This window comes from Rana temporaria, chromosome 6, assembly GCF_905171775.1.
Source record: "Rana temporaria chromosome 6, aRanTem1.1, whole genome shotgun sequence".
Taxonomy (NCBI): domain Eukaryota; kingdom Metazoa; phylum Chordata; class Amphibia; order Anura; family Ranidae; genus Rana; species Rana temporaria.
The window spans coordinates 80,715,272-80,742,870 of NC_053494.1; the positions used below are offsets into that span (position 1 = coordinate 80,715,272).

Consider the following 27,599-nt stretch of genomic DNA (forward strand, 5'->3'; position numbering starts at 1 on the left):
GCAGCAAGCAGAGAGAATCCCATGCCTCAATAGCTGTACATGCCCATAAGCAAAATGGCTGTCAGACTTCCTGTTCCTCCGGAAAATACATCCACATGCGACCGGAAAGGACATTACAAGGCCACAAAGATGCCAAGGACAGCCCCATGTGCTCCCTGCACCAGGGCCATCATTTTGGAGCGCACTTCTGTGTTCCAACCCAACAGGTATTCAAAATGTATGGCTCCATGCACCTCACTTTTTTTTTTTTTTTTTTACAAAAAGTGAGGTGCGTAGAGCCATATCTTTTGCAAACCTGAAACTGACAAATTGGAAGCATGCCAGAGCTTTTAAAAAGAAAAATTGGAGCATGCGTTTCCTGGTGAGGAGCCTCTCTCTCGCTCATGTAAGCAGCCCTGGAAGATGACGTGGGAAAAGAAGAGTTAAAATACAGATGCAGAGTATTTAAATAGGGGCCTGCTTCGATGTAAGAGAAATATTGTCAGTAGTGGTTTGATTCTTGCAAACCTTTCACAAAGCAAGCGTTTGCCCGAGTTTTCACCAGTACCCTTTTCCACCATTGCCATCACAGAGGATGTTCCCCTGTGGGGTACTCCCAAATTGGGTAGGAAAAATGGGGTAAATTACTTGATTTCCACATTCACACACTCGACATGGATGGGGAAATCACTCCTGTTGAGGTACTGCTCCCTGCTAAACTGGCCAAATTTTGATCGACGTATGGTCAGTTAAGGGTCTACAAAAAAAAGTACATAACTCAGATCAGACTAGGCTCTATAGAGGTCCTCATGACAAAAGGACAGGAGGAAGTGGCTTAGTATCTTAAGAAGGGCTATAGGCAGAAGTGGTGGTAGGAATGCCACCTGTGGTGTGATGCAACCTCTATTCGTTCTGAATGGTACAAATTTTAAAATTTGAAAGTTTACAAACCCGATAGTGAACACACAATAACCCATATACACAAAGGTAAAGCAGGTTTTTTATTTTGGCCATTCATACTTACCTAGGTGGATGCAGCATCGGTCCAATGCTGCATCTGCCCCCTGCCACCTCTGCGCCAAGAACCGAGCCATCGAACACCGCTAATGGCTCAGTTCTCACAGATCCCAGAGCGGAGAGCTGCTGACTGTCAATCAGCATCTCTCCACTCTGCTCCTCCATGCTCACTGGAGTGCTAAACTGTGGAGGGGTGGGGAGCAGCCATCTCAGGCTCTTAGCGGCTCGCTGAGAGGCTGAGACAGGCCTCAAACCAGGAGCCTGGCGGATCCAGACTTTGTTGCGATGACGCGGTGCCAGGACTGATTTCAATGACGTCAGCAGAGACATAACACGGGTCACAGGAGTGCAAAATGAATTTCACTTTTGTGACCCATAGAAGAAGCCCAGCCAAACAAGTTCAGGCTGGACTTCCTTTGACAAGGCTCAGTCCTAGGACCAATTCTGTTTAATTTGTTCAAGGATTTGGAGGTTGGTATAAATAGGGAAAACAAGGTGTCCGAGCTTCCCTTAGGGAAGACACGGGAATGAAGGGGATTTTTGGCGTGCCAGTAACAAAACATTTGTGAAATAAAGTACTTTAAAAAAAAAACAGCAATATTTATTATTCCATGGATAAAAATCTAAAAAAAATATACAATTTAAAATCATATAAACATTGCCAGGTTTGTGAATACAACCAGCAAGGACATGTGGGATTGACGCATTTCGCCCAGATTGGGCTTCTTCATGATCCACTTGATAATCACACAATGATGACCAATAATGCAAACAATCCAATATACCTAAAAAAAAAAACATTAAAATAAAACTGTACAATGTATGTAAATTAACCACATTAGAGAGTAAAAAATAAAAAAATTAAAAACCCACATTCACCCGTACCCACGTGGTAGTGAATTTGATAGAATTATACTCCAACGTGAATACAGATGGATCTATAATTTAAGGGCTTGTAAGGGATCTAAAGGATTAGATCGGTCCCTTTAGTACGGTCCCTTCTGGGACCCTTCAATCTCTTCTCTTCTGATCTTTCTTCCCTGTTCTCTCTCCACCCCCACACTTTATTTCCCCCTTTTTCTGTCAAGATTTGCACATATTGGATATGCGTTTATGGCCCTTTCTGTATACATTGTAACACCCTCAGGCAGGCAGAAATGTTAAACATTTACCCTTTTTTGCCCTCATGTGCATGATCTATCCCTGAACCTGGCTTGGTAAGCCTTCTCCCATGTTGGTTTGCTAGTGTGCTTTTGGATGTTGCCTTAGGTACAACTATAGGGAGAGGGTCTCCTAGGCATTGCACATTGCTGTCATGCGCACACCACCCACCTTACCTTTCTGCCCTTCCTGGTTTCTAGTGGGACACCCTGGCTTACACAGACGTCACTTCTGGGTCGCACCGGAAGTCAGTCATCTACATAGGGGAACGTCTGGTGCGATTCAGCCATGGCCCCGCCACTGCTGATACATGCGCTCCCTGGATACATAAAAAAACACCCTCCAGGTGGATGTGCAACCGACGTCGCCATTGTAGCAATTCTGATTGTGGATTTCGGCCCTCTTTTGATTACATGCAGGGGTAAGCCTACTGCATAATTATCTGCTGAAGTGTGCGCCACTTTTTGGCTGGATTCACACCTATGCATTTTTGGTGCTTTTTGCAGATTTGCACTACAGAACGTGTTCCATAGGAAACCATGTTAAATGGACTGTAGTGCAAATCTGCAAAACGCAAAAAGCTCTAAAAGTGCATAGGTGTGAATCCAGCCTTAGTATTGAAGACTGGGTGTCTCCTTGCATCTTTAACCCTTTACTTTTTTGGCAGTCTATTTTGTCTCCCTCTTTTTATACAGTTGGCAACCCACATAAAGGTTTGGCGGCACTTTCATCTAGGCTATGACCTTGACCCAGTCTAACGGTTTTAAGTGTGGTTTGCTTCACTACATAAATATCATCAGTGCTTTGGGCAAGTTGACCGTTTTTACATAGCACCTCACTTCCCTCCCCCTTTTAAGCCCCTCTTAAGAACTAGGATATATTTTATTTTTTTATTTTTTAAGATATGCTATGCTCTGTGTTGGACACTTTCAGGGTATAACCATTTGAAAATCCCTCTTTACTTAATATCGGCTAAATCCGCCATTTTGCGGTAAGTGTCCAGGTAGTTCATGTCCTCTTCATTTTTGCCTTTGTCCCCCCAGTTCACTTATCCTGTTTGCCATTTCCTGAGTGGATCATGTGCACCCCCCTTTAACGCCTTCCCTCTCTTCCTATTTTTCCCTCCACCTAAAAGATATCAGTTTGTTTTGCAACTGAGTTGTACAGTTTATAGGTCACAAAAACGTAAAAAGTTCTGAAATAATTTCTTCATCTAATTTTTCTACATCACAGAAACCTGATGATATTTTAAACAGGAGTGTGTAGACTTTATATACACTGTATACAACATTGGATTGTTTTCATTACTTATTAGTTATCATTGTGTGAATATCAAGTAAATCCTAAACAAGCCCAAACTGGGCAAAATGCGTTGATCCCACCACAGACTTTGGTCTTGCTGGTTGCATTCAAACCTGGCAATAATATTTACATGGTTTTAAAGTGTATCTTTACCTATAGAACATAAAAATATTGCTGTGTTTAAGTACAGAGTTATTTCATATGTGTTTGGTACTGACTGATATCCACTGAGGAAGTCCTGCACCACGGATGATACGTGTGCGGGGGGGGGATGTAGCGATGTCAGGACAGCCACTTAACTGGTTCTTATGTATGACTTTATTCCGTGCACTAGGAAATAGTGCCATGCTTGTGAGTAGTTTTAGTGTGTTCTTTTTTTCAAATGGAGAGCACTATGTTTATTTTATACCTTCACATGATCCTAATCTATCTATGAGTGAATTTGGAGACCATTCATCGATTGAGGAGTCTGAGTGAGGGATCCTACGTAAATTTAATACCTTACCATTACCCTAGTTAAGGGACAGCACGATTGACCTTCTGTTTGCTCAGAGGTCCATACGTTAAGGTGATTGTTTTGTACTTCTGGTGGAGGAGACACACTCGTTTTGGATACACAGTGATGGACTCTAGCACCCCATTCATTACCTAAGAAGTCTTACATCTTTGTAGTCCAACATTATATGGCCTCATTCTGCCATTCATTTTTGGACTATTGATGATATATATAATATTAGATTATATAATTTTATTTGCGTTTAACGCTGCACTGCTTTTTACTTATACTTTTCCTAAGGACTTTTATATTGATCTTCAGTGTCTAGCCGCTTCGATTAGGGTTTGGTTTTTGCACTGATTTTTTTTATTTTTTATTATGGTACTGACTTGCCAAAAATATTTAATATTGAATGTAAAGTGAAGTAAAATAATGCATTTGGGAGCGAAAAATATGTATGCAAGTTACTTGCGGGGGGGGGGGGGGGGGGGGCGAGAAAGAGTCTGGGGAAATTGATTGAAAAAAAAAGCTTGTGGTCCTAGTAGATCACAGGCTCAGCAAAAGTATGCAATGCCAAGCTGCAGTAAGCACAGCCAGTGGCCTTAACATGCATTAAAAAAGGGCATCTAATCAAAAGACAAGACTATACATGTCTAATACTTTACAAAATCCTGGTTTGGACAAATCCTGAGTATGTCATCCAGTTCTGATCACCAGTTGTCAGGATGGATGTGCAATGATTCTACAAAGCTGCTGGTCCCGCCTCCATAGCTCATTCACAGGCAGGTCAATATGTGATCCCGTGTATAAGTTTTACTGTGACAGCTGCTGCTCTGGACTGACAGAGGAGATTGTACTAAAATTTAAAAGGCTGCTTGTATATACAGTTGTGCTCCTAAGTTTACATACCCTGGCATAATTTATGATTTCTCAGCCATTGTTCAGAGAATATGAACAAAAATAATTTCCACTCATGGTAAGTGTTTGGCTGAAGCCATTTATTACCAATCAACTGTGTTTACTCTTTTTAAATCCTAATGGCAACAGAAACTACCCAAATGACCCCTATCAAAAGTTTACATACCCTGGTGATTTTAGCCTGATAACTTGCACACAAGTTGACACAAAGGGGTCTGCATGGCTATTAACCACTTAAGGACCGGACCAATATGCTGCCTAAAGACCCAAGGTGTTTTTACAGTTCGGACTGCGTCGCTTTAACAGACAATTGCGCGGTCGTGCGACGTGGCTCCCAAACAAAATTGGCGTCCTTTTTTCCCCACAAATAGAGCTTTCTTTTGGTGGTATTTGATCACCTCTGCGTTTTTTTTTTTGCGCTATAAACAAAAATAGAGCGACAATTTTGAAAAAAATGCTATATTAAATACCCCCAAAAACATTATATATATATATATATATATATATATATATATATATATATATATATATATATATATATATATATATATATATATATATATATATATATATATATATATATATATATATATATATATAAAAAGATTGGTTTGCGCAAATTTATAGCGTTTACAAAATAAGGGATAGTTTTCTCGAAATTTTTTAATTATTTTTTTTTACTACTAATGGCGGCGATCAGCAATTTTTTTTGTGACTGTGACATTATGGCGGACACTTCGGACAATTTTGACACATTTTTGGGACCATTGTCATTTTCACAGCAAAAAATGCATTTAAATTGCATTCTTTATTGTGAAAATGACAGTTGCAGTTTGGGAGTTAACCACAGGTGGCGCTGTAGGAGTTAGTGTTCACTTAGTGTGTGTTTACAACTGTAGGGGGGTGTGGCTGTAGGACTGACGTCATCGATCGAGTCTCCCCTATAAAGGGGATCACTCGATCGATTCAGCGCCATAGTGAAGCACGGGGAAGCCTTGTTTACATACGGCTCTCCCCGTTCTTCAGCTCCGGGGAGCGATCGCGACGGAGCGGCTATAAACAAATAGCCGCGCCGTCGTCCCGGATCGCTCTCCGAGGGAACCCGACCGCCGCGTGTAGCGGGGGGGGGGGTCCCGATCGGACCCCCCACCCGCTAGAAGGCAGGGACGTACAGGTACGCCAATGTGCCTGTACGTGCCATTCTGCCGACGTGAATGTACATGCGGCAGTCGGGAAGGGGTTAAAAAGGTAACCATCCTCACCTGTGATCTGTTTGCTTGTGTGTGAGTGTATATAAAAGGTCAATGAGTTTCTGGACTCCTGACAGACCCTTGTATCTTTCATCCAGTGCTGCACTGAGGTTTTTGGATGGAGTCATGGGCAAAGCAAAAGAATTGTCAAAGGATATGTGGGAAAAGGTAGTTGAACTGTATAAAAAAAAAAAAAAAATAAAAAAAAAAAGAAGATATCCAAAGAATTGAGAATGCCAAAAACACACAAATAACTTCAGGTAAAATATAGGACTCTGAAAACATGTGGTGTGGCTGTTTCAAGATGCACAACAAAGGAGGCACTTGAAGATGGGCTGCAAGGTCGAGTCGCTAGAAGAAAGCCATTACTACGCAAATGTCACAAACTATCAGCTTACAATATGCCAAATAGAGACAAGCCTTAAACCTTATGGCACAAAGTGATTTGTAGCGAGAAGACCAAAATTTAGCTTTTTGGCCACAACCATAAACGCTACATTTGGAGAGTAGTCAACAAGGTGAAAGGTACACCATTCCTACTGTGAAATACAGGGGTAGATCGCTGACGTTTTGGGGATGTGAACTACAGGCACAGAAATTTTGGTAAAAATTGATGGCAAGATGAATGCAGTAGGCCATCAAAAATTACTGGAGGAACATTTGCATTCATCAGCCAGGAAGCTGCACATGGGACACAGGGCCGGCACTAAGCATAGGCAAGTCAGGTGGCTGCATAGAGCGCCAGGGTAGGGGGGAGCGTCAAAATCCGGATCCCCAGCCATTCGCTGGGGATACGGATCATCAAAATACCTCCTGGACCGGGAATTTTGAAAAAAAAACTTCCCTTTGGCGCCAGCCGCCAGGCTGGGGGGGGGTGTGTGCGCCTGTGAAGACATCACCTTCACAACGCTATTCCCAGCCTGCAGCGCTGTAGCAGCGGTAGTGAGATGAGGGGAGAGAGCTGGGACAGCACCTGGCCGGAAGTTCTGCATGACGATTGATGGTGGAAGTTGCTGTTGAACTGGCCAGGGCGGGTGAGATGGAAGCCCTACATGCAAGCCGCATGCTTGCTACGATGTCCGATCGTCCCCCGTCCCCCCTCCTGGTCGCTCGGGGATCTGTAGTGAGAAGAGGAGACAGATGGGCAGCAGCGCCGTTCTCCTTCAGTAAAGACTTCACCCCCCCGCTGGCTCAGGTACACAATAGAAGCACCGGCAGGACGCTCAGTGCTGCAGCCTGCACCCTGTCACAAGAAATAAAAAAATGTACTCTAGTCTCTGCTGTCAAGTTTACATTACACTGTGTACAGAGGGGGAACTGGTTTGTGTGTGGGGGGGCTGATATGTGTGTGTGTGGGGGGGGGGGGTACAGAGTGCGAACGTGTGGGGGGGGCAGATTGTGTGTGGGGGGGTGGCAGATTGTGTGTGTGGGGGGGGGGGGAGGGGTACAGAGTGGGAACGTGTGGGGGGGCAGATTGTGTGTGTGTGTGTGTGTGGGGCGGGGTACAGAGTGTGAACGTGTGGGGGGGGGTACAGAGTGGGAACGTGTGGGGGGGCAGATTGTGTGTGTGTGTGGGGCGGGGTACAGAGTGGGAACTTGCGGGGGGGGGGGGGGGGGAATTGTGTGTGTGGGGGGGTACAGAGTGGGAACCTGTGGGGGGGCAGATTGTGTGTGTGTGTGTGGGGGGGGGGGTACAGAGTGGGAACTGGTGTTGTTGGAGACAGGTGTGTATGTGGGGGGGGGTACAGAGTGGGACCTGGTGTTGTCAGAGACAGGTGTGTGTGTGTGTGTGTGTGTGTGTGGGGGGGGGGGGGGCAGGTGTGTGTGTGTGTGGGGGGGGGGGGACAGAGTGGGACCTGGTGTGTATGGGGGGGTACAGAGTGGGGACTGGGGGGGACAGAGTGGGAACTGCTGTGGGGGGGCAGATGTGCATGGGGGTACACAGTGGGAACTGGAGGGGGGACAGAGTGGGAACTGGTGTGGGGGGGGCATGTGTGTGTGTGTGGAGTGGGAACTGGTGTGGGGGAGACGTGTGTGTGTGTGTGTGTGTGTGTGTAGGGGGGTACAGAGTGGGAACTGGTGTGGGGGGTACAGAGTGGGAAATGTGTGGGGGGGACAGATGTGCAGGGGGGTACAGAGTGGGAACTGGTGTGGGGCAGACAGGTGTGTGTGTGTAGGGGGGTACAGAGTGGGAACTGGTGTGTGGGGGGCAGATGTGCAGCGCGGTACGGAGGGGGAACAGATGTGTGTGTGTGTGTTGGGGGGGGGGGTTTACAGAGAGGAACTGACTGTGTGGGGGAAGGAACAGATGTGCAGGGGGTACATATAGGAACTGATGTGTGTGTGTGTGGGGGGGGGGTTAAGGGGAACAAAGGTGGGGGGTGCAGAGGGGAACATGTGTTCAGGATGATACAGTGATGGGATGATCTGAGGTGTAAAGGTGGTAGAATTGTGGTAATCTTAGACCTAAAAATACAGGAATTGGGGTGATTTGAGGTGTGGAGGTTCAAATCCAGTTTTGTATAAAAATGAATACAGATCTTTTTGCAGGTCAAAAAATGTGCATTTATTTTATTTTCTTTCTAGGAGCGTAGCATTGTCAGTGTATCTGTTGCTCGTACAGACAGGCAATTACACAGTTGGGCTCTCTGTATACTGCTCTAGCCTGTGGACCACGGCTGGCGTGAGGAAGCGAGCCGGTGCCATCCTCCTAGTTGTCTTTTGGCCGGGTCAAGAGGCACAGGTGCAGGCATGTGGACCACAACCGAAGAAATAGGTGAAGAGGCACCTCAAAAATCCTCAGTGAGGGGCAGAGCGAATGGCACAGGGGGGGGGGGGGGGCGTCAAAATGAGGCTTTGCCTAGGGTGTCAAAAATCCTTGCACCAGCCCTGATGGGACATACTTGGACATTCCAACATGACAATGATCCAAAACACAAGACCAAGTCGACCTGTCATTGGCTACAGCACCGATACTGGTATCGATACTAAGCATTTGCACGAGCATTGGTACTCGTGCAAATGCGTCAATACCTGAAACCGATACCTTCAGGTTTGGCCCTTTCATCTGTCAGCACGATTCCCTGCTGACAGATGAAATGTATACAAAATAATTAGTGCAGGCAGTCAGTTAAGGAACGGGGCTGCCTCGTCTTTAACAACCAATGATGTTTCAACTGCCAGTGGGGATTTCCCTTCCCCACAGTGGACCCGCACCAGCTCCGGTTTTAGTATCCTCTGGCGATGTGCTTCTCCTCCTCGGGCCCCTCTACGGGTGGCTGTGGGGGTGACAGATCTGCCTGCCTGGTGAGTAGTGTCTCTCACACTGAGCCAGGCTTTGATGCTGCAGAAACTTGGAGGGTGAGGGCAGGTCTGCTGGGTGTTGGAATGCAGCGATTGGGTTCCCAAATACCCCCCTTCCCCCTCTCCACCCTAAACAAAGAACACCCCTCCCCACCAAAAAAAAAGTTATAAAAATGTAAATAAAAAATGTAAAACTAGGCATCGGTAATTGCCATCGGCGAGTACTTGAAGAAAAGTATTGGTACTTGTACTCGGTCTTAAAAAAAAACTGGTATCGATGCAACCCTACTACACCAGAATAAAGTGAAGGTTCTGGAGTGGCCATCTCATTTTCCTGACTGCAATATCATTGAGCTATTCTGGGGAAATCTCAAACAGCCCAAGAATTCCCAGGAACTGGAGGCTTTTAGCCAAGAGGAATGGCCAACTTTACCATCTAAGATAGAGAGCCTCATCCACAAAAAAAATAAAAAAATAAAAAAAGGGAGCAATACACGGTATTAAGAACGAGGGTATGTAAACTTTTGATCAGGGTCATTTGGGTAGTTTGTTGCCATTATGATTTAAAAAACGTAAATATCAGTAAAAGAAACGTTTGTCATTTTGAGTCTCTGAAAAACACCCAAGAAATCATAAATTCTGCCAGGGCATGTAAACTTATGAGCACAACTGTACATAGTGCCGTTTGCAGACTCAGCTTATTAGATGCTATGTTTGCAGGGGAGCCCAGACAGGGGAGAGTAATTTGATTGCTGGATTGTAAGCCTCCATGTAAAGTTATTTGGGAGGAGATTCTTCTATTACCCCATCTGTATTTTGGGCTGAGATTAAACTGACAGGCACACTGTCTCTTTCAGAGCGAGAAAGAGCGAGCTAGAGAGAAAAAAAGACGAAAATTGGAATACCAGTCTGTAAAGGTGATTATGCTTTGGAAGAATAAATTGCCTCTAACATTGGTATCCTACGTGTGTGGATGTTGTTGCTTTATGTAAAACTGTTAGTTTTGTTGTTTAAAGGGTTCCTTCACTGAAAAGGGTTAAAAAAAAATACTGGTCTAAACTATGCTGTACAGTGGATTGCAAAAGGCTGGTGCAAAGTCAAGTACTTTATTGAATTTAAAAATATATTTAATGATGTACAGGCAGTTCCCGAGTTACAAACACAATAAGGAATGTAGGATTGTTAGTAAGTGGAATTTGTTTTTACGTCAAAACACTACATTTTTAAGTGCAACTTCTGCCTGTGCGTGAATGTGGGATGTTCCGGGTGCTTGCTACGTTATCTGGGGCTCTTCTGGCCATGCAGTACTGCAGTGTGGGATGTTTCCGGAGGTATCCAGGACCAGCATGGAGCCCAAGTGAACGGCGTTTGAGGCTGTTCGTAACTCGGGGACTGCCTGTATTAATTAATTTAGAACTACATTAAAATGTGTGTCTGCCTGGATTTCGGCAAAATAGCCAAGATACATAAACATGGATGTGGTCTTAATACTTTTAGCATCACATATCATTGACTTATATAAAAAAATTAAAGGGCAAGTTAACATTACAACTTAGCTACAAGCAGATTATACATATTACTTGTTGAACCATCAAATTCTCTGTCCAAGAGATACCAATATGTTTTCTGGAAGTGTTACTGAAGCATTCCTGCACCACACAGTCACTGCATCTTGGATGTGCAGAAATATGCAGAACCCCCATCTTTCTAGCCGATGTCACAGGAGCTGTGAAAGTGCCACCTCCTTTTCTTACTCATTGTTGTAGGATTTGTGACATTATACACGTCACATCACCATGGCAGCCTAGAAGTCAAATGGGGATTTGCCAATGACATCCATGGAGGACAGAAGAAAAGAATAGGTCAAGTAAACACCAAGATGCATAAAAGATAGCACCAGAAAGAGCAGGGTAGAGCAGCATATACCAGCAAACAGGAAAAGAGCACAAGTTCAGACATTCAGACATGTATCTAAATAGGGTTTGGAGTTTTTGTGGCAACTGATGGCAGAGTTTACTTCTGCCACAAGAACACAATTATAAATATAAGTTGGTCAAAGCTTCTGTAAAATTATGATCATTACCGTACTAGTTGAAACTTGCTCAGCTGTTGCAGCAAACATTGACAACGGGTCAGTTCCATCCAAGATGCCGCTTAGAGGATCCACATTTGAAATGGAGGAACAAGAGGATGAACTTGAGGATGTGCTCTCTTTATGGCCTACTTTCTTAAATCTGGATTCTGTGACCTGTATAAAAAAAATAAAAAAAAAAGAAGACAGGTCTGGGATCTCTGCATCTGTATGAAGTAAAATCAATTCAGACATATTTTAAAATGGGTCCTATAAAAATAAGCCATTACAGATTTAATACGTTATTTTGAAGTCAAAGTTGTAAGGGAAACAGCGTAATATTACATTTACATACACCAATTCCAACCCAGTGATGGGCACAAGTTCTTCCTCTTCAGTCCTGCTTTTTTTTCCCAACTTTGAGCAAGAATGCCCAGTCCGAAATTTCTAGAGCGTGGTTGCTAGGGTTGGGTCTATTTACTGTAATACTTTTAAACACAATTGTAGAAAGGCTATGAATGTGCAAAAATTGCGTGAAGCAACTTGAGGTTCGATTAAAATTATGGCCTCGTGCACCTGGTAAGTTCTATTACACATAGGAACACCTACAATTGTGGGGGGGGTGCTGAAATGTTCTAGACCTGACCCTTTCCCAACATGCAACACGGTTTTGTTATTGTAGCGGTAAATGGTGATATTTCATACAATATTATGCCAACTTGGAGAATTGGAGCTCTATTTACTTAACTGTCGAAACCATGGAGAAGCGTGTGCATTTTTTTGCATGACAATGCATAATCACACAAAGGCAGGTAAAACACTGGCCGTTTTGAAGGATTTAGTGCATAGACCTATTTATCAGATCTGCTTTGTCCAACTATTACCCATGTCCTGGCCTAAAAAACAAAACAAAAAAAATGGGTTTGTGTGTCCTAGCCATGGAAGCATGAGAACGCGTTTCACCTCAGCTCCGTGTCCACCGCTGCATAAACTTGAGCTTACAGGAGGACTGACCAGTCTCAGCAAGGACAGTTTGAAAAGTTCATTCCCTGGATATGACATCCAAGAAGGCCGCCAGTAACCATGGCCTCGAAGCAACATGTGGCGCAGCTCGCAAAGATTACAGAGTCACAATTCCCTCCGAGATCGGTGAGGGACTCTGCCCCTCCAGATTCTCCTGGCTCTACAGTTTCACATGATAAGGGCTCCAATATTGCAGATCTCTTAGAAGATGGGGACAAACTGCATATTTGGTCTCTGCCTACCCGGGGTGACCCGGAGAAATTCGCTGCCATAGTAGATTTTTTTGAGGCGCTCCCCAATATATCCTGGCTTCAGTCTCACTGTGCTGCACAAGATCAGAAAATAGACTTTGTTGAGTCAGCTAGATGACATTGAAAACCGTAGTCGGCACGCCAACATCTGCATCTATGGCCTAAAAGATGCAACAGCTGCAAGAGACCTCATTCCTAACCTGGTGAGCCTCTTCAGGGGATTCTGAAACTCAAGACACTGTCCCCCATTGAGATCAATAAAGCCCATAGGGCTCTCAGACTTCCCTCACAGGATGTGGATAATCCTAGAGAGGTCAACAAGCGAGCCCAAACGTATGTGCATAAGCTTTGCTCCTCTTCTAGAGGTGGTTTGTCTGTTCAAATTTTTTATTGGTAACATGTCAAAAAGAAACAAAAAAGGTGTATTCATTGGAAGACACTGAATATTACAGAAAATACATCGATCAAGGAATACAAAGAAAGAGGTATTGGTTATAAGGGCACAAAGCGATACAGGTAATATAATCAAAAGTATGCGAGCAGAAGGCCTTTAAGGTGTAGTAAGCATGAGTCAAAAGGCACATTATCAAAGTGAATGCCGGAGAAAAGCATCACTTTCTGGGTTGGAGGAGGAACAAGGAGAAATTCTACACCAATAGATCATGCTACCAATGGTGTGCTTTGAGGGGGGGGGGGTGAGAAAGCGAAGAGGAAAACAGATAAGAAAGGAAGGAAAGAAGTAGAGAACTGTGAGAAAGGGAGGTAGGGGGCACCACATAGGCCCAAGTCTTGAAGTATTATAATTAGGGCCGAAACAACTAATCGATTAATCAACAACTAATCGATTGCAATTTTCATAATCGATTAACCGGCCAGTAACATAATGCAGTAAAACAAACAAAATTAGCCCTTTATAGTACAAAAAAAAAAAAAAAAAGCAACTGTAAATATTACTTTTACTGTCCCACAGTAAAACAAAATGAAACCCTTACAGTAGCGATTATTTGCTCTTTTTGTACTTTGTTTTTTTAATCCCATTATGTTACTAAACATCTCAGGCCTGGGTTCACACCTCTATTTTTTGGTGCTTTTTGCAGAAACACTCTACAGTTAATTTACATGTTTTCCTATGGGACACGTTCACATCCATGATTTTTTTCAGCTGCTGCATATTTGTAAAGGGCAAGGACTTTTTAACGCAAAACGGTGCCATTATGTTTTTTGGTTCAATATACTTCAATGGAGAAGCTGCAGAAAATAATGTAATGTGTTTTTGCGGCAATTTGTGTTTTGTAATCTGCCCAACAACAAATTGGGCAAAAAAAAAAAATGTATATATTTTTTTTTTTTAAAGGCTATTATCCGATTAATCGAAACCATAATCGGCCAACTAATCGATTATGAAAATAATCGTTAGTTGATGCCCTAATTATAATTATGAGAGGGAGGGGGAGGGGGGGTTAAGGTTTTAAGATAGATTTGTGAAAATCCAAAAAGGCAGGAATTGATCTATCCAATTTGTTAAAATGTTAAGATGCTGGGGAACTCCATCTAGAATAATGGCTTCAATTTTACCATGTATTATGGCTTGAGTGATTCTGTTTTTAACCACTTAAGGACCAGACCAATATGCTGCCCAAAGACCCAAGGTGTTTTTACAGTTCGGGACTGCGTCGTTTTAACAGACAATTGCGCGGTCATGCGACGTGGCTCCCAAACAAAATTGGCGTCCTTTTTTCCCCACAAATAGAGCTTTCTTTTGGTGGTATTTGATCACCTCTGCGGTTTTTATTTTTTGCTCTATAAACTAAAATAGAGAGACAATTTTGAAAAAAATGCAATATTTTTTACTTTTTGCTATAATAAATATCCCCCAAAAACATATATAATTTTTTTTTTCCTCAGTTTAGGCCGATACGTATTCTACCGATAAGCGTTTATCGATTGGTTTGCGCAAAATTTATAGCGTTTACAAAATAGGGGATAGTTTTATTGCATTTTTATTAATTATTTTTTTTTTACTACTAATGGCGGCGATCAGCGATTTTTTTCGTGACTGCGACATTATGGCGGACACTTCGGATAATTTTGACACATTTTTGGGACCATTGTCATTTTCACAGCAAAAAATGCATTTAAATTGTATTCTTTATTGTGAAAATGACAGTTGCAGTTTGGGAGTTAACCACAGGTGGCGCTGTAGGATTTAGTGTACACTTAGTGTGCGTTTACAACTGTAGGGGGGTGTGGCTGTAGGAATGACGTCATCGATCGAGTCTCCCCTATAAAGGGGATCACTCGATCGATGCAGCGCCATAGTGAAGCACGGGGAAGCCGTGTTTACATACGGCTCTCCCCGTTCTTCAGCTCCGGGGAGCGATCGCGACGGAGCAGCTATAAACAAATAGCCGCGCCGTCGTCCCGGATCGCTCCCCGAGGTAACCCGACCGTCGCGTGTAGCGGGGGGGTCCCGATCGGACCCCCGACCCACGTCTAGGCAGGCACGTACAGGTACGTTGATGTGCCTGTCCGTGCCATTCTGCCGACGTATATCTACATGCGGCGGTCGGGAAGTGGTTAACTTCAACTATGCCTAATTTTGGGGTTTTCCAGGCTCTAGCCATCATTTGGTGGCAGACATGAGCTGCAGAAGGAGGCGGAGCTGAGTTCCAGTGCAGTCTAAGGTGACATGATTCAATAGTGCAAAGGATGGGTCTGGGTCTAAAAGGAACACAGAGGTAGTAGAAGCTTGCTGTCCAAAATTGTCATACGACAGGGCACGTCCACCAAATGTGTGCGTGCCCTTCCCACCACAACCTGGAAGCACACGGGGGGGGTTAAGCCGGCAATCTGATGATACCAAAAAGTTGTGCTTGCTCGTGTAAGGCAGGGAAGGTTTTCGGGGTGTTCTGTGACAAGGTCACATCTGACTAAGTCCTGATAGGGACCAGGCTTGAAAGACGCTGGGTCAGTAAAGGCAGGGTAAAAGTTTGGGTGGTTAAAAAAAAAAAAAAAAAAAAAAAAAAAAAGAAGAAGAAGGAGTAGTGGGGAGTAAGGGGGACACTAGTTTAAAAGGGCCCCGTTATCTATCCCAAAGACGAAGGGAGGGTTTAGTTATAGGGTTTATTACAGTGCCACGTCAGAGCTGGGCATCCACAGAAAATTGGTCACTGCCAGGGGGTGAAGATCAATCGCTTTCAAACTCACCCATAGTGACATTTCACGTGGGACACCCACCCACGTTTTAGCATGGGACAACATAAACTGGGCTAGTTGGGCAGCATGGTAACGTAGGAAGTTGGGGACCCTCACCCCCCACTGAGCCTGCTGCATAGCAATATGGTTCATGGCACCCTGGGTTTTGTAGGGCCCCATATGTATTTGCATATGCGACTTTGTATAACACAGAAGAAATAAGAAGGGATCATGACCAGGACGACGCTATAGGGGTATAGAAGTTCAGGTAATAAAGACATCTTGACAGCCGCCATGAGAGGTGTTTTTTTAGTCAAAAAAATTGCCTCGGGGTTCTGCAATTACGCAGAACTATATCATTTGGACACAAACTTATCCGCTGAATCCCAAGCTGACAGGTTAGCCAGTGTCCAAGATTTATCAGAGACTAGTCTCCCACCCCAGACAAACATCGTTCGGACCTAGAATCCCCAATCACTGCTGCCGAAATAGAATCCACTGAAGTCCCAGGTCCTGACGGGTTCACCAAAAGCTTATTATTGCACACTTTTTACCTTATTGCTAGACCCCCATGTGCAATTGCTTCAATTCTTTGGCAAAAAGCTGGCATAATTCCAGGCATTTTTGGCTCATATTTCGTTGATTCCAAATGGAAGACAAGGATCCTACTGCCTCCCAAAGTTACCATCCCATATCCTTACCAAATACAGATATTAGAATTCTGTAAAAAATTCTGAAAAAAACTTAAGACCCATCTATTCTAAAGCATGGCTGGAAGACGACATTGGATACAGCGCCTTGAGGCGATTTAGTTCGCATTTGTAGCGCTATACAAGTTATCCACTCACATAATTCACCCTGATCAAACAGGATTTACAGGGACAACTCAATTAGAGCACAGAATGGCACAAGACAGGGGTGCTCCATCTCGCCTCTCTTTGCATTAGTACTTGAACCCCTTTTGCTTAAAAGTACAAGCAAATATAGATATCAAGGGCTTGAAGTTAGGTAATACGGAACATAAGCTTTCAGCATATGCCGACATGCTATTCCACCTCTCAGACCCCCTATCTCCTTGCCAGCCCTGACACGGGAAACTAAAGAACATTTCAGGAGGCTTTCGAACTTTAGAAACTAACCTTCCAAAAATCGGAAATCCTGCCCATACAGCTACCCCCCCTGCTTTGGAAAACAGCCTTAAGGCCGCTTTTCCCCTTAACGTGGGCCAAATCTTTGAGATACCTAGGCATCCAGCTTACAGAACGCTTTGATACTATACATAGAGCCAACTACCCCCTGTTGCTGGCGGAGGCTAAGCAAGACCCATCAGTATGGTCCAAGACAGCCTTTACCTGTCTGGGGAGGGTTAATATTAAAATGAATGTCATTCCAAGGATAGTCTTATTTGTGGCTTTCGCAGTCACGGCCAGACGCGAGTAGCTGAGCTTGTGTTCCAGCCTGAGCGGTATGGCCAGTTAAAAAAATTTTTTGAGGCTCTCCCACAGCCATGTAGATCTGCGGAAAACCTTTGTCCCATCTAGAGAATCAGTGAAGAAGCAGGGAGAGGAGTTATCTCTAAGATCTATAAAAACTTAATAGAAGTAGAGCAATTGGACATTCCACCATATATTAAAAAGTGGGAGGAAGAATTGGGGTCCTCTCTGAATACCCCAGAATTAAAACAAATATGGAAAAGAGTGCATACCTCATAAGCAAATAATAAAATAAGTGAATTAAATTATAAATGTCTAACGAGGTGGTATATTACCCCAGACAAAGCCCACAAATATAAGAAAGAAGCCTCAGAATTTTGCTGGCACGGATGCAGACAGATCGGAGATATGGCTCATATATGGTGGCGTTGTCCAAAAATTAAACGGTATTGGAGAAGGATTAGAGAGTTAATAACGAACATAGAGATTCCAGATGATCCCTGGGGATGCTTGCACCAGAGGATCAGATTACCAACTAAACAATATCAGAAAAGTCTATTACCACATCTGTTAACAGCTGCCAAAAGCCTGATGGCCAGTCACTGGCAAGACAGGAAAAGTCCCTCTATTAGAGAATGGTGCAATAAAATAAATTCCATTCAAAATCTAGAATATTTAAGGTTTTCTGATATAGATGGCTTAGAGGAATATAAAAGGGATTTGGTCTAAGTTGACAGAGTTCAAAACATTCAATGTCATTTGCGGAGTTAATGGGTGCATAGGACCTCATAAGACCTTTTTAGACCTATAAGGTTGAACATAATACAAGAAAGAAATAAGACAGAAAATAAGATAGATTAGAAAAGATAGAAAGGTAACTGGAGGTCCGGGGGGAGGGGAGGGGAGGGGAGGGAAGAGTATGGGTAGAAGGGATACAACAATTAAGGAGGAAAAGTATAAAGCTCTGTAAAAGCAAACAAAACACATACTTGTCCTCCTTACAAATGGAATATATATATATATATATATATATATATATATATATATATATATATATATATATATATATATATATATATATATATATATATATATATATATATATATATATATAAATAATATTAGTGCTGTCAATTAAACGCGCTATTAACGGCGTTAACGCAAACCCACGTTAACGCCGTCAATTTTTTTTATCGCGCGATTAACGAGGCGGCGTTCGGGGGTTATACCGGGATGATGCCTGCAGCCGCAGGCATCATCCCGGTACCGTTGTTTAGAGCGGGCGATCGGCTATCCAAACATAACAACCGATGCGGCTAAAAGCCGCTTGGTTGTTATGCCGGAGGAGCGGGAGGGGACATCCCCCCCTCCCGCCGCCTTTCGCCGCTCTGACCGGGCCTCCCGTCCCACCGGGAGACCCGATCCTCCATCCGGCGCCTTCTGTATCCAGGCGGAGACTGACACTAAGCCGTAAGCGGCTTTGATTCAGTCTCCGCATTGAAACCACGGAAGCGACGTCATGACGTCACTTCCGGGTTTCTCGGCTGCCAATGGCGCCGGATTTAAAAAAGTACACAGTATTCAGAATCGCCGTTTTCGGCGATCTGAATACTTTGAAGTGCAAAGGAGGGCTCGGAGGTCTTTTAGACCCCCGATCCCTCCATAAAGAGTACCTGTCACCACCTATTGCTGTCACAAGGGATGTTTACATTCCTTGTGACAGCAATAAAAGTGATCAAAATGTAAAAAAATTTAAAAAACACAATTTAATATTATAAAAAAATAAAAAATAAATAAGAAAACAAAAAAAAAAATTTTGGCGCGATTAATCGTGAGTTAACTATGACATTAATGCGATTAATCGCGATTAAAAATTTTAATCGCTTGACAGCACTAATATATATATAAAATTTCCCACAAATGATGCGAAACCCAAATAGAGACATTTGGCCATATTCCCGTAGATTGTAGGCGGGCGGCGCGTAAGCCATTTACACTATGCCGCCCCAACCTACAGGAGCAAGTGCTGTATTCCCCAAACACTTGCTCCGTAGTTTGGGGCAGCGTAGTGTATTTGGCCCGGCGTATCCCCGCGTAAATCCAAGGGGGCGGCTTCTATTTAAATTAAGCGTGCCCCCGATTCTAACGAACTGCGCATGCGCCGGGCTTAAAATAGCCCAGTGCGCATGCTCCAGTTCTCGGTGTAGAACGTCAATGACGCCGACATGTGCGTCATTGACGTAAAGTCGTATTAGCGGACGACTTAGTAAAACGACGTACCCGACGGGAAAACACAACGCGGACCTGACGCCATACTTAACATGGCCTACGTGGGACTGGCATAAGGTTACCCCTCATATAGCAGGGGTAACCTTACGCAAACGACGTTAGCGACAGGTTACGCGACGCGACTTCGTTCGGGAATCGGTGTATCAGGCTCATTTGCATAAACAAATGAGACCTGAACGTAAACGCCACCTAGCGGCCGGCGGAGTAATTACATTTAAGATCCGACAGTGTAAGTGACTTACACGTCGGATCTTAAGCGTATCTATGCGAAAATGATTCGAAGAATCACTCGCATAGATACACTGGCCAAAAAAGAGAGATACGATGGAGTATCCTGAGATACTCCATCGTAACTATACTCAGAATATGGCCCATAATAAGCAATTTGATCGTGAGCAGGTCTCATGGTTGGTGGAGTCTGAAATGGGTAAAAAAAAAAAAAAATGAATGTCATTCCAAGGATAGTCTTATTTGTGGCTTTCGCAGTCACGGCCAGACGCGAGTAGCGGAGCTTGTGTTCCAGCCTGAGCCTCCGGCAGCATTCTCAATAAGCAGCAGCTTTTTTTTTTTTTATCTAGAAGCCAGTACGAGCGTGAGCCGGAGTCCACGAGCCCTCTGACCCCGAGTCGGCACGAGCAGGCGTGCGAGTGAGAGCGGATTCTTAAAGAGCCCTCTGAGCCTGAGCCGAGTACAAGTAGGAGCGGGAGCACATCGAGCCCTCAAAGCTTGTGCCTGAACCCCCGGCAGCATCTCGGATCGGCTGTATGAGTGTGGAGGAGATGAGTAGACAACAGTCGGCATCTGAGAAGCTGAAGGAATATGCTCGCTCTGACGGACAGGGACCTGGATGGAGCCCCCCAAAAGCACCCGGAGCGGAAGATCAGCTGTGACCTCTGATCCTGATAAACAAGGAACTGTAGAGAAGATAGAGAAGGGGGAGAGGCAGACAAAACCAACGCTGGAACAGGTGAATTCTCAGCTGTTGGCAGCGATACAAACCTCCAAAAAGCGGCTTTATCAGGCAAAAATGGAAGAAATAAAGACCGATATTGGCTTTTTGAGACATGATATGCAATGTATGCAGGAGTGGATTACTGAAGCTGAAAAAATAGTGTTAGCTCTGGAAGATACTGTGTTACCTAGGGTTAATAAGATGCAGATAACTGAGAAGCAGGTAGCAATGTGGCGCAGGAATATCAGAATCATAGGCCTACCAGAAAGAGCAGAAGGTCAGAATGCAGGAGAGTTTGTTGAAAGGTGGCTGAAGGCTACATTTCCAGATGCCGAATTCTCATATGTTTCGCCATTGAGAGAGCACAACGAGTCTAAGGTGGTGTCTTACCGCAAATGTAGGTGGGATCAGGGAGGTAGAAGAAAAAAAAATTAGGGGGGGGCGCCCAACCCGGGGGCCACCCCCGGTTCAAAACCCTACTCCAGAGTCAACTGTCTCTTCCGAACCCACACTGCCCAGACCATATCAAATTTTTGGGGGCAGTTGTGTCCCTTATAGGTCAATTTGTAGAGGGGAAGGGCTAAAGCCCTCCACTGCTGCACCGGAAGAGAGGAGCTCCTCCAATTCAAAACGATCATTTTCCTGGCATAAAACACAAACAATTTATTAGCTTGCGAGGTCCCCAACGTATCAACAATGCCCAACAGCAGTGGCAAAGGATCGCAGGGAACTCGCAGGTTGCCTATAGAATAGATATTGGCAACCACCTCACCCCAGATGGCCTGGAGCCGTGAACAGAACCAAACATGAAAGAAATAGCCCATCTATGACGAGCATTTAGGGCAGATTGCGCTCCTGATCGAATAGATCCGAGGTAAACAATTAGGCAAATAATAAGCTTGGTGTATAAACTTATGTTGCGTGAACCTGTCTCTTGCAGAGATCATGAGGGGAGGTATTGCCAATGCCCTCCCAGTCATCATCGGCGAGCGTGGGTATGTCTGCCTGCTATTTGGAGAACAGCCTGGAGACTGCTGAAGTGTCCAAAGTGGCAAAAGTGGCAAATTCAGAGTACAAGGCTGAAAGGGGCTTCATGACTTCTGCCTCCCCCAGCATGCGTTCAACACCAATGTCTCCAGTTTAATAGAACGGGGAAAGGGGCCGTGGATGTGGCAGCAGCGCATCGTGAGAGGCTACGCGGCCACAAATTATATTCCCCCGCTCCCCAACGACCCTCAGCAATACGCCGGAACACCGGTGGGAAGGAGGACAGCGGTGTACCAAAGGAGCACTCCACCCCCCCCCCCCCCGGATCCCCCGAGATTCAGGAGACCCCCCACTCTATACCATCTCTGACCGGCTATAAGTGTCTGCAGGAGCTGGACAGGAGAACTTTCCCCTGGAGGAGGACAGAAGGCTGGACGGGACAACACAGTCGCAGGGATAGGTGACCGAAGAAACCTTCAAAATATAAAGATAAGGTAATGCCGTGTATTATAAAAACAACTGTGAAGTGTTTGGCATGTCAGTCTGCTGGTATTGAGGGAGTAAAGTGGGGAATCCTTCTCTTGCAATTGTTTAAAGGACACATATGGCAGAGATGGTAAAAGGGGAAAAACTGCATAAAGACTCTGTTCTCTCTTTTGGAAAAGGACGTGTGGACTAGCAGTGTACATAGGGTTAATGCGGAAGGGCAGGAAAAACTGATACTATGTCCTGGCCTTTTCTTCCTTTTATTTTTTTTTGTGTGTGTGTTTTTTGGGGGGGGTCTCCGCTTTCGTGTTTTGCGGACCTATTTATTGTTGAATAAGCCTTATTATATGAGTGTTGGTCTTTTGAACAGAACTTATCTCCCTAGTGAATTCGGAGAAGTAAATTAATCTGGGAAAAATACCCCATCCAGAGGCAGACGATCGGGAAAAACCTGAGCAGGGAATTGGGACATTGACTTGCACATTCTTATATTAAAAAAAAAAAACAAACAAACACACACACACACTACTTGCTTAAGAGCTTACGGGATTTGAAGAACCCATAAGAAACCACGCAACAGGTTGGAAGCCATAGTAGCGTAAAGTAGTGAACCTAAAAAAGTATACAACCCCCCTACAAATACCAAGGAATAGAGGCCGGGGTGGACTTAACTACCTCTGCCTAAGGGCATCTGTGTCAAACAGGGTGTAAAGAGAGGAGTGGGGAGTCCCAGGAGTTTTCAACCCATCAAAAAAGGGTAAGAAATAAGAATACCTGCTAATATCTGGAGGTTGAAGAATTGAAACCGCAGACTTTAAAACTAGGGAAGCGAATAAGAGCGACTAACAAAAACATGAATAAATCTACGAGTATAACCACTAGGGGGGGCCAACCCCAAAAAAAATAAAAAAACACAGCAGTAAGTACGATTAAACAGTACCTGACTCAGGAGGCAAGCCCAAAAATGTCAGTATTGACTACCCAACAGCAAGATAAGAGTAATAAGAAAATAGAAAAGAAAAAAGGACATGCAAAAAAAGGAGGGGTAGGAGCAGATCAATCAAATGATGATTCAACAATGGATAGCGAACAAGAAACTAGCAGAATGGAGGAACAAAGGGTAGACGCACAAATTCCAACAAAAGGAGAAATGAATGAGATGCTGATGAGGCTGGAAAATGCGATCAAGGCTGAAATCAATTATCTCAGAACGGACTTGGGACACCTCCTGACGAGGATCGAAGCGACGGAGGAGAAAGTGGAAAAACAGGACCAGGAATTAAATAAGTTAAAGGAATATGTCAAAGCAATACAGCAAGACCAGAGGATGATTCTATATCGATTGAAAGACCAAGAAAATAGGAACAGAAGACAGAATCTAAGAATCCGTGCAATCCCCGAAGAAAGGAGAAGATCTGAGGAAAATCATGAATACAATATTCAATCCGCTCCTAAATAAAAGAAAAAGGAGGACCCCCTAAAAATCGAGAGAGTAGACGGTGTAGGAAAATTTAAGAGCACCGAGGAAGAATGGCCGAAAGATATTATTGTGAGGTTTAGGTACTAAGAAGAAAAAGCAGAAATATGGGAGAGACTACGGGGAAAACCACCTAGCCTCGGAAACATTAACAAGGCAAAAGACATCTAAAACCCCTACTGGAACAGATGAGGACACAGATCACGCTATGGGAGAACGGCGGTGAAAGTGGAGGAGGCCACCAAAGGTTCTGAGGCCAGGAGGAGGCCAAGAAGGGGGGGAGGGGTAGAGGGGAGGGGGTGAATGGGGGAGGGAGGGAGAGTGAATCCCACCTCATCGATTCCTCAATAAAGAAAAAAAAATGCTAGCTACCCAAAGAGAACAGTAAAAAGCAAAAAAAACAAAAAACAAATGTGACGAGATGACAGCAATAAAGTTTATATCCTATAACGTTAGAGGTTTAAATACCCCCCTCAAGAGACATAAGATACTAAATGAGATGAAACAGTATAGAGCAGATGTGGTTTTCCTACAGGAAACCCATCTGACTCTCGAATCAAATGTAAGATTGTACTCCCCCAGGTTTGCAGAATGGTATTATGGAGATACAATTTCAAAGCGAGCAAGAGGAGTCGCAATAGTTTTAAAAAAAAAAATGAAAAATAGGGAATATGGAGTGTACCCTGGCAAATATCTACGCACCCAACCCATTAAATATGTGAATGGAATTCTGGAAAAATTGAGGGAGTTTAGCTCAGGATATGTAATTTTGATGGGCGACTTGTTCTACATGAACCCGGAAATAGATTGTACGTCCCAGGCACAGGGGGTCGATAACGTACAGTTGAAAAAGATAAAACAAAAGATGCATAGTAGTCAGATGGTGGATATCTGGAGGATAATGCACCCAAAAATACAGGACTACACGTTTTACTCCCCTGTGCATGGGACGTACTCTAGGATTGACTATACCATAGATTATTGTAAAGGGTGATGGATACACGAATCAAAATTATTTCACACTCGGACCATGCCCCTATAAGTATGGAAATAGAGACCCCGGGACAGCAAAGACAACTGTATACCTGGAGACTGAATGAAGAAAAACTCTGAAATAAGGAAGGACTAGAAAGGGTGAAAAAAAAACTAGAACAGTATTTCACGATAAACGATACCGAAAGGAGTATCGGGAGCAACTCTATGGGAGGCACACAAAGCCTACATCCGGGGGATTCAGATATCGGAAGGAGCTAGGAGGAAGAAAAAAAAAAAGGAGTAATAAAATAAACAAACACTCTGATTGGGGAAATATTTCAAGCGGAACAAGAGCATAAAAAACAGACAAAGGCGAGAGTTATACCATAAAATAGTCCCAAAAAGAGTAGAGCTTAAAGAACTTATGGAACAAGAGATTAAAAAAAAAAAAAAAAACAACAACAGTATCGCCAGAGAAAAAGTATATATGGGGAACAAATCGAGTAAACATCCAGCTAAAAATGGTACAAAAGAAGAAAACTAGGAATTACGTTGAAGAGGAAAGAAGAAGGAAGAAGGAAGAAGAAAGAAGAAAGAAGAAAGAAGAAAGAAGAAAGAAGAAAGAAGAAAGAAGAAAGAAGAAAGAAGAAAGAAGAAAGAAGAAGGAAGAAGAAAGAAGAAAGAAGAAGGAAGAAGAAAGAAGAAAGAAGACTAGGAATTACGAAGAAGAAGAAGAAGAAGAAGAAGACTAGGAATTACGAAGAAGAAGAAGACTAGAAATTACGAAGAAGAAGAAGACGAAGACTAGGAATTACGAAGAAGACGACGAAGACTAGGCATTACAAAGAAGAAGACGAAGGTGTATGCCACAAAGGACATAGCAGAAGCCTTTAAAAACTACTACGAGGAGCTTTATGCAGTGGAACAAAAGGAGTGGGACACAGAAGAAAAAAAAGGCAAAGATAAATGAATTTTTAGGAAAAGCTAGAGCACCAAAAATTGAAGAGATCGAAAAATCAATCCTGGACGAACCTATCACAGAGGAGGAAATCAGTAGCGCCCTAAGGAATATGGCAATAGGGAAAAGTCCCGGACCTGACGGGTTCACAACACTTTATTTTAAAAAAATGCAGGGAGATCTTGATACCTAGGTTGTGTAAATTTATGAACGGGCTGGGATTGGACTATGAGATAAGTAGAGAAGCCGCAGCTGCCACCATAACGGTAATCCCGAAAGAAGGGAAGGACGGGTCACTATGCTCCGGGTATAGGCCAAAATAATTGTTAAATGCAGACACAAAATTGTTTGCGAAAGTCTTAGCAGAAAGATTGAAAAGGGTGATGACCATCCTGGTCCACCCAGACCAGGTGGGATTTACTCCAGGAAGGGAGGGGAGGGATAATGGGGTGAGGAAGGGACTGCCACAAAGAATGGGGGAGCGCAGGTATATATATTGACAACTATTGTGAAGTTCTCCTATATAGAAATGTAAAAGTCACCACCTACTATGGGTTTCAATTCATAAGAGTAAATATTTAAAAAAAAAAAAAAAAAAACACACCTTGTCTTGATAAATAAAAGGGCAAAGCATATCCACAGATGATGCGAAACTAAATAGAGACAACATGAGCCAAGAAACCACGAGTATGTCTCTTAATAGAGGTGGGAAAAAAAATTGAACAGGGAAACTGGGAGCGATAGGCATGGCAGAGTTGTAAGTACCAGAAAAACATGATTAGGCACTCCACATTCATTTTTTAAGGGTATTAAACGTGCTGAGCCCGTCCAGGGAGACTATATCCACCAACGTTTTGATACCATACCGGGCCCAGATAACTCGGACTCCCCCACAGCGGGGCGTGCGGAGCCCAACTAGTGGTGCTTTTTTTTAAAGGCACATCCATTATATAAAAAACATGTATTTTTATAGTAATTTAAACCTTTACGTAAATGCGAAGAGTGGAAGGGAGAGAAGGGAAGGGGAAAATGCCCTCTCTCTCTCCTCAGTGGTATATTAGAAGTGGATGTACGGCACTGCTTTGATCAGCTGGGGAGTATTGAATTTAATACTGTATATTTGATGTATTGAACTGCACATCTGCATTATATTAGACACTTCAGTTATACACATAGGATAGTTTGGGTAATGCTTGTGTTTTTGCACTTTATTATTGAACTGCACATTAGACACATCAGTTATACTGTATATTGGATAGCTTGGGTATTTTTGTACTGTATTAATTTACCCACAGACGGGTTAAGGAAATGGTATAATAGGAGGGTAGCCTGTATGGTAGGGGGGTGGGAAGAGAGGGGGACAATCCTTGGGCTACTCCTAAAGGGGAGGGGGGAGAGGGGAGATGAGCTGGTTATATACATATGCTACACAGGGCTCAAAATTTCAAGTCCTAAGCCACTAGCCAGGAATTAAGATTTACTCTCCACCAGTTGCCCCACCCAACACCTCCCCTGCCCCACCCCTAAGTCCACCCCTAAACACGCCCTTGTAAATTATCTCATGAAATTACACTGTTAAATATTTTAAGCAGAATTAAGTTCCAAAAATAAATATTAACAACTTTAACAATAGTAACATAAAGCATATCAGTACCCATCTGTGCAGCCTCAGTGTGCCCGTGAACGCAGCCTTACAGTGCCCCATCAATGCAGCCTTACAGTGCCCCATCACTTGCACCCTTACAGTGCCCCGTCACTTGCACCCTTACAGTGCCCCATCACTTGCAACATTACTGTGCCCCATCACTTGCAACATTACTGTGCCCCATCAATTGCAACATTACTGTGCCCCATCAATTGCAACATTACTGTGCCCCATCAATTGCCGCATTACTGTGCCCCATCAATTGCCGCATTACTGTGCCCCATCAATTGCCGCATTACTGTGCCCCATCAATTGCCGCATTACTGTGCCCCATCAATTGCCGCATTACTGTGCCCCATCAATTGCCGCATTACTGTGCCCCATCAATTGCCGCATTACTGTGCCCCATCAATTACAACATTACTCTGCCC

General features: G+C 43.8%; 1 protein-coding gene across 5 annotated transcripts in view; it reads right to left on the reverse strand.

Moving 5' to 3' along the window:
* The window catches only part of VPS35L (VPS35 endosomal protein sorting factor like), a 1,107,598-nt gene that overhangs the window by 1,019,184 nt on the left and 60,815 nt on the right, over positions 1-27,599 (reverse strand). For 4 of the 5 annotated variants that reach the window (XM_040358550.1, XM_040358549.1, XM_040358548.1 and 1 more), the window contains exon 3: positions 11,510-11,674. In XM_040358550.1, coding sequence (XP_040214484.1) covers positions 11,510-11,674 — 165 coding nt within the window. Of the gene's footprint in view, positions 1-11,509; positions 11,725-27,599 lie in introns of all 5 variants that reach the window. The other variant, XM_040358551.1, reaches the window with a different exon arrangement.